Below are 7,751 nucleotides of genomic sequence, written 5' to 3' on the forward strand. Positions count from 1 at the left end.
AAAAATAGTATCAGAACGTCTCTAGATAACATAAATGTGAAAAAAGGGCTAAACATTGCACAAACCCTTTCCTCGATGGCCACAAAGCTGGTGAACTGAGACAGGATGGAGAACTCTTTGCTTAACTCAACGATGAAGTTCTTCAACTCTGCTTTCTTCCCCTGGAAAAGCAAAAATCCATGTTACACGTGTGGAGCTCAGACTGGATGTCTAAACTGAGGCGGGTTGCTTTTGGTCTCAGTCAATGACACACGTAAACGCACCTCATGTTCGGCTTCACTGTTGTCCAGGCTTCCGTCTTCGTAATCCCTGATGAGGGCTCTTGCTGTGAGCTTGTGAAGAAACTGAACACACACATCAGTAAACAATATGATCCTCTTCATCAGTCAACAAACAGATTCATGTTGTGACATTTAACATATACAGCAGGTACTGCTGTTTATGGTGAGTGTGAATGTGTGTGTTCTCACTGTGCCCCTGGTCTTCTGCAGCTCACTGGTTGACACCATGGTTTTGAGCTCCTGGCCACACAGGTTTCCAAGGAGGGTGGCCTGTATAAAGTTTAATCATTTGAGTCAATATGAGAATATTTGTTGCTTTAGACTTTTAAATCTTAAGCTTTAGAACACTAATATAGCAGCAGAGCAAACTATTTACTTTGTATTTGCTGTGCTACGTTACAAAACGTTCCGTACCAAATGCAAACATTTTTACACTGGAACCATATCCGTTATTGTTGTCTGTACTGTTGTGTTGCGTGTCATTTATTCTAGTTTGAACTGTGATGTACAATGATGTGTTTTAACCAACCTGTGAAGCTAAAGGCAAATGTCCACATATGTGGACAATAAAGATTATCATTATCATAAAGATATAGTGGAGTAATGCTGTCCTGGGCAGAGAATGAGCTCACACCTCCCCATTGTGTGTGTTGTTATCTGAGCCTCTCTGTGCTTTGGTCAATGGAGTCTGGTGGGCTGTGCATATATTTTGGTGTGCGATATTGGTGCTCATCCATATATACTATTGGTCAAAGAAAACTAGCAATCTGAAGATGTAACCTTGAGCTCTGGGAAATTGTGATGAGCATTTTCACCAGTTTCTGATATTTTATAGACTAAACAATTAAATAAAAAAATAGACAAAGAATGGAGAGGAAGATCAAAAGATTAATGATAACTATTAGCTGCAGACTCACAAAAACATAAAGCAACAGTGCAAATCAGTTTGCTATCATGTACATAAACTGCGTACCTGAGTGCAGTGTGGCACAAAGCCGTAAACCAGGGTGTGACAGTCATTGAACAGAGCATGGAGCTGCTTGGGGGCTTGCACTGGAGGGGGGGCGGTCGGGTTGAACTGCTGCCACTTCACTGACACTGAACTGCAGCCAGGGGACGCCATACGCTTCACCTGACACGCCACCTGCAGCCAAAACAGACAAAACAGAGGAAACAGATGAATGATATGACAGTGTTTAAGTGCATTTGTCACATAGAGATTGGAAAGATTCCCTTGGGAAATGTTTCAAGTCTTGCATTTCCCTGGATGAACTTTGCCAGCCAGTGTGGCAACATAAAGAAACATGTTTCCATGGAGACAAAAATGACTACAAAAGAATAAGTAAAAACAAAAGCAGATAAAACATGAATCGTCATGTATTTGGTCTTCTTTTTTCATAATCTTTTTATTGATGCTTTCAACAAAACCAATAATGAAGTGAGACAACCTTACACCCCCATCCCCCATAGCCCACCCATTTGGTTATTTAGAATAAACTTAAGGCACAATGTTATAGCTAAGTTAAAGCTATTTCCATGAAGCCTGGTGTTATTTTCTGTGTGACGAGTGGCGTTAGAATGCATGTCATGCTATGTCGTTTGGGTGTCAAAAAGGTTCCCCGGGTCTTATAAAATCTGTTCTCAGAGCCACTGACTAAGAAGCGTGACATCTCCAATGTAAGGCAGAACATTATGTCTCAAAGACACTGACTAAGTGTGGGCGGGGCAGCATCCTTCAATTTGAACAACACTGCGCCAAGAGTGAAGCAAAGGCAACCATGCAGTGCTCTGCAGAGGTCAGATGAGGGCTGTCTATCAGTAACACCAAACAGAGCTAAGAGGGGGCCTGGGTCTAAATTCTGCTTTAATATGTTGTATGGGGATTCTCTCCAGAATTTTTGTAACCGAGGGCAGCCAGGTCATGTGGACAAGGGTAGCATTGTTGTCAAGGGAAGGAATGAAATTGTGACAAATTGTCACCAATCCTAAAAGCTGTTTAATTGCTGCTAATTGACACAATAATCGATAGCAGAAACATAAACTCCCAATATAATGCATGATTAATTAAAGGTAGGCAGGCTCACCTTATCAACCCAGTTGTGTTTGGTTTTTGTGTCGAAAAATTCATAGGCTCCACCCCCTGCCTGAGCCAGGGCTCTTAGCATGTGCCGATTGGCTGTTGGACTGAAATTACAAATAAAAATAAATACAAAATAATTCTGCAATCTGAAAAAAACTAACTGTGCTGAGCATGTGGACACATGCTGTATATGCAAAATAGAAATTCTTAAAATTTTTCATAATTTTTTTTGAGTGTGTCTTTAGCTGAGAAAATCAAAAGTCAATATCCTCACCACCCCCCCAACCCACTCAGACCTGAGGCCGCAGGTGAAGAGGCGGCTGTGCTGAGTGTTGTCTCTGAGCAGCTGCAAGGTGAGCTCTGCGTTCTGGATGTGGCCGTCTGACAGCAGCAGAAGGTTCCTGACTCCGCGGGACGGAGGCAGTAGGCTGAGGGCTCGCAGTGGCCGCCACAGCTCGGTGCTGCCCCCTACTGGAGGGTTGCGCTGATGGGGGGGAGAGGGTCAGGCAATCAGGATCCGAATGAGTATAGTTTAATGAGGGCCCAAACAATTATTTCCTGTACAAAGCAACTAAACCATTTACTACTGGTATGTGCTGTGAATTTAGAGCTACTTTAACTTTGAAATTATGTTTAATAATAAAAAACATTTAATTTTTAAATCTAATTTAGCATTCTTCCATATGTTGAAGAAGTTAATCTTACATTGACCAGTCATTTTCACCATTGTTTCCTGTTTGTTATTTAATAATTATGAAATGTGCTAATACACATATATAGTGATTTCATGGCTGCAAGCTCAGGTTGAAGTCATTTCACACATAATTACAGTATATCATCCACGGTCTGACACTTCATTAAGATATTGAACTTTAGTATTTGGTTAGACCAAGTGGCAACCTCTGTGGTTGCACCGCAAACGGCCACTTGAGGGAAGACAATCTCCATAAGGCCCCATATTAAAATGCCCAACTTGACAGCAGAAATAAGGATGTTTACACCCTGATACCAAAAACCCTTTTGATCTCTTTATCTAAATACCTCATTCACAACAACTATACAGGGTTTAACAATTGAAACTCACCCATTTAATTATAATAAAGCTTAAATAATTAAGGGCATGGGCACTTTGAGTGACAGGTGGGTGCTGTTACAGGTGGCTGGTTTCAGTAACCAGGCGTCCTTCAGCCCGCCTCAGCTCCACCCACACGCCACATATTTGAACTGACAAGATGGCAATGACCAGAGCCGATGACCAGAGCTGACCACACTGAGCTTCACAATGGCTCTTCAGAAACCTATGCATGACGTCACAGAGACTACTTTCATTTTTATCTAAAGTCTATGGATTATTCATATTAATAAATGTAAATAATCACAGAAAACAAAGCATTTACAGAACAAATTTTCTTCAACAACAAGTTCCAGGTTGTTCTACAGAATGAAAGAATCATAACTCACCTTGATGAAGCTCTCGGCTGCCTGTTGAGCTTCAGAAAGCGGCTGTGCTGCCAGGAAAGCTTCTGTGTGATCTGACAAAATCAAAGCAAAAACAAACAGTAAAAGTCAGGAAAATGTCATACTGTAGTCATTTGTTACTTATTTGTAATATTCAGCAAGACGATAATAATTGAACAGGTTGAAACTATGTAGTTTGTTTGTAGGAAACTTTCGTGTAACAGGAGTTGACTTCACATGTCTGTCTCTGTCTTTTTGAGCTTTTCTCACTACATACACAAAGACTGACCTGTGCCAAAGAAAATGACATTGAGTCTGAGGTTGAGGTCGAGGGTTTTTAGGACCTGCAGGGCGATTCTCTGGGCCATGCGCAAAGACTCTCCCTTCATGGACTCAGACGTGTCCAGCAACAGGACAACTTCGTCGGATGCTGAACTGGAGCTGGCGTCAAAGTCTGGATAGAACACCAACATGCAGGCCTAGAAGAGAGTGCGAGAGATGGTTAGACAAAAGCCAGAGTGAGAGAGAGTGCGGACGACAGGCTGACAGACAGACTGACAGACCTGGCTGTCCTTGTCAGGGTGTTTCTCCACCCACATCCTGGGCAGGTGGACATCAGACAGAGTGATTGACAGCTGGAAACCTTCTGGACCCATGACCTTTCCTGGCAGCACGCTCACCACTGCCTTACAGTCTGTTCTCTGCGGATCACAGGCAGAAAAGAAAACAGGATAAACACAATTCAATTCACTTCTATTGTATTTATGAAATCATATAAGAGAGCAAGAGGACAAGGTTCGCAATTAATCATCACTTTTAATTTACGGATTAAACAATCAGACAAACAAACCGGCATTTAATGAGTCAACTTTTTAGTATGAAACAACATCAAAAGTAATGACAAATCTGCATCATGGAATCCCATAACTCAATCTAATAATATAATAATAACAACTAATTCTCCACTTATAGATTTAATTTCTTCACTTAGTTGTGAGGCAGACAGTTGAACTCCATTAGTAGAAATATATGAAACAGTAAACAGGTTCAATATCAATACTCCAAACACTTTTGTAGACATTTGTTGGCAGACTTTTGCTTGATTTTTAAAGCTTATCTAGTCCACAGAAAAATACATTTACACATACATTTTGCCTACACTTTCTTGTGTAGGATTCCTACACAGAGACAAAAAAAAAGACTAACCATAACCATAAAACACATGATTAATAAAATGTGAAAACGCCCAAATTACCTTCATCTTGACTTTGTGTGTGGTGCACTTCAGGTTGCTGATCTCATACGGCATCTCAATCGACATGTCCAGGGTGAACTCTCTGAGCACAGAAACCGTACATTGAACACAGCCTGCTGCTGCACACATAGTAGGACAACACACTTTATCTATCCAAACGTTCCACTTGATGAATGACAACTGATTAACAAAACTGTCAATGACTACTTATTTGTGGAACTACGCTAAAGATGGAGTCAGATTTTTTTATCAAAGCTCACCTCGTGCTTTCTGCCTCATCAGTCACACACACCTTCTCCACAGTGACCTGTTGAGTAACGGAAGATGAAGAAAACCTTAACAGTAATTTTACTTTCAATGTCGAGCCCCTCACATACAATGAGATCCAGTATCCTTGCCCTTCCTCTAAATCCTGTACAATCTTGCACGAGCCAGAACAAAAAGACACAAGCCTGAAGCAGCAAAACAAACCAACAAATAAACAAAAACAAACCAGCACACGTTTTATTTCTCCTGTGATGCATGTAGAATAGTAGATTTTGCTCTCTGATTTTCTTCTTCCTGCCTGTTTTTAATACTTTGAGGTTGGATTGTTAGTTAGGCCTCCTGTCTGGTCTCTACTTACTTGTGTGGTCTGGTTAAGCGCTGCACTCTCCTGCCACGGAGCCACACTCCCAGGCAGGGAGAAGAGAATATTTCCATCCCTGACGATCAACTCAGACACAAAGGTAACTTTAATGAGGACAGTGGCGCCGGGAGGCAGATTGCCCACACTGATGGTGAACACATCCTGCAGTGAGCACAAAAATCACATCACAACCAGTGTACAAATAAGAGCTGCAAAGTGAGAGGAGTTATCTTGGGTGCCCCTGGTACCGGAAGTAAAATTCCCATTCATTTTTTCCAATAGACAATGTTACGTGACTCAGAGCTGGAGCTCTTCTGGGGATTGGATCAACATGATAGCCTTCTGTTTAAAAACTGCATTAGTACATTTCTGGTTCTTGTTGACGGGAGCAGTGTGTTGATTTGATTTGACTTGGCTGAATTCAGCATCACTGGATCTTTGTTTTGGAGGGGGAATCTGTTTTTCTTCTGATTCTGAAGACTTTTTTTTGTCACTAATAATAGTTTTTCTATTGATGCAGCAGCTCTGCATTTGTAATGGGCCGTACTAGAATGCAGCCACTTAAGAGTAAGGTATGGTGAGAAATCATAGCCCTCGATCTCATGCTCTGTGGTTGTACAGTATCATGAGGCTGTGATTACCTTAGAAGTCACTTCACATAAAAGAATCTTTTACTACAATTTAATTGAGCTTTCCAGTAATACCCAATTTATGCAGTTTCAACACTGTTTATGGACCCTATTATGCAGAAATATTCAAATACACAAGGCAAAAATAACACATTTATAGAGCATGCAAACGACCCTTATTCCAGTACCAGTAATTCATGTCCCACTGGATCACCATGTATCTAACTGTGATAACAGTGACAGTGTTTGCTCTTCAGCTATGTTGAAGAGTTGCTATTTACTTCTACAACTGCGCTGTGATAGACGCCTGTGACAGAGTTCTTCTCCATGACATTATCCAGGACAGTCCTGTGTTTCTATGTAGAAAGACACTCCGGAAGCAGCAGCTCCCACTTTGCAACGCTGTACTTTTATGTATCTATTTAATGATTTGATGAAGTTCATGAGATGTTGTGAAAAGAAGTTAGAAAATATCCTGATATATTGACTGATGACAGTCAATCTCTAATATTTTAGATTGCCGGGCTTATCGTGATGATATGTGTTATGTGAGGGTGGACATACGGGGGCGTCCTGGTCCATGAGGTAGGCTCCATGGCCTCTCTCAATAGCCTGCTTGTACTCCTTGCGAGCCTTCTCTTTCTCCTTCACCTGACATCCAAACAGACACGAAACACAAGGTTACACATTGTTTTTACTAATAATTCCTCATAAGCGATGTACTCATGGGTGAGGTTTACTACCTGCCATTATACAATGACCTGAAATTGTATTCATTGAACAGTCAGTTAGAAAAAAGCATTTGCTCACAGTGTGTACAAGCAACAAAGATAAGGAAAAAAATGCTTATTATGGTATCTGTGCCGCTGTTATGGTAACTATGCATCTGATATGAGAATATTAAACTAATATAATAATATGGTAAGGAAATAAGATATTAGATAATAAAGACATACAGTAACTGGAGAGGAAAAAAACTAAAAATCTGTGATAAGAAAAGTAGAGTCAGGTTACCTGTCCCACCACATGTTTCCCATTGATGAAAGCTTCAAATCCACACACTGCTGCAGAATCATCCAACGGGAAGACATACTTTGCCTCAATGGGGACAGAGCTCAGATTGGTGTATTTCTGGAAAATGATGACCTAAAAGGATAGAGGAGAGACACATACTGTTAAAAAGAAATTGAATGGATTTTAGGAAGCTGAAATCAAATCAACCAGCAGATCACCGAGCTGTAATCAGTAAATAAAGAGAACCTGAGAAAGCAGATCCATCAGTTTGCACTTCACATGGACGGCCTGCAGAGGGAGCTGCTGACCCGAGCTGTCCAACAGACCAGCCGTCACATCCTCCAGTGGGTTTTTAATACTTTCAACCCCGTTGTCCTCCGAACTGAGCCCTACACACACACACACA

At 41.1% G+C, this 7,751-nt stretch overlaps 1 protein-coding gene across 1 annotated transcript in view; it reads right to left on the bottom strand.

Moving 5' to 3' along the window:
- parp4 (poly (ADP-ribose) polymerase family, member 4) overlaps nucleotides 1–7,751 on the bottom strand; it is a 27,463-nt gene that overhangs the window by 4,309 nt on the left and 15,403 nt on the right. The window contains exons 15-29 of the mRNA XM_035676327.1: nucleotides 7,592–7,734; nucleotides 7,346–7,477; nucleotides 6,896–6,982; nucleotides 5,700–5,864; nucleotides 5,335–5,381; nucleotides 5,075–5,156; nucleotides 4,383–4,520; nucleotides 4,109–4,298; nucleotides 3,823–3,893; nucleotides 2,658–2,845; nucleotides 2,366–2,465; nucleotides 1,255–1,425; nucleotides 471–551; nucleotides 264–344; nucleotides 66–161 (exon numbers count right to left, since the gene is read on the bottom strand). Of these exons, the coding sequence (XP_035532220.1) occupies nucleotides 66–161; nucleotides 264–344; nucleotides 471–551; nucleotides 1,255–1,425; nucleotides 2,366–2,465; nucleotides 2,658–2,845; nucleotides 3,823–3,893; nucleotides 4,109–4,298; nucleotides 4,383–4,520; nucleotides 5,075–5,156; nucleotides 5,335–5,381; nucleotides 5,700–5,864; nucleotides 6,896–6,982; nucleotides 7,346–7,477; nucleotides 7,592–7,734 (1,772 nt within the window). The remainder of the gene's footprint in view (nucleotides 1–65; nucleotides 162–263; nucleotides 345–470; nucleotides 552–1,254; nucleotides 1,426–2,365; nucleotides 2,466–2,657; nucleotides 2,846–3,822; nucleotides 3,894–4,108; nucleotides 4,299–4,382; nucleotides 4,521–5,074; nucleotides 5,157–5,334; nucleotides 5,382–5,699; nucleotides 5,865–6,895; nucleotides 6,983–7,345; nucleotides 7,478–7,591; nucleotides 7,735–7,751) is intronic.

The sequence above is a fragment of the Morone saxatilis genome, unplaced genomic scaffold (genome assembly GCF_004916995.1).
Source record: "Morone saxatilis isolate NCDOM2014 unplaced genomic scaffold, NCSU_SB_2.0 Contig5, whole genome shotgun sequence".
Classification (NCBI taxonomy): domain Eukaryota; kingdom Metazoa; phylum Chordata; class Actinopteri; family Moronidae; genus Morone; species Morone saxatilis.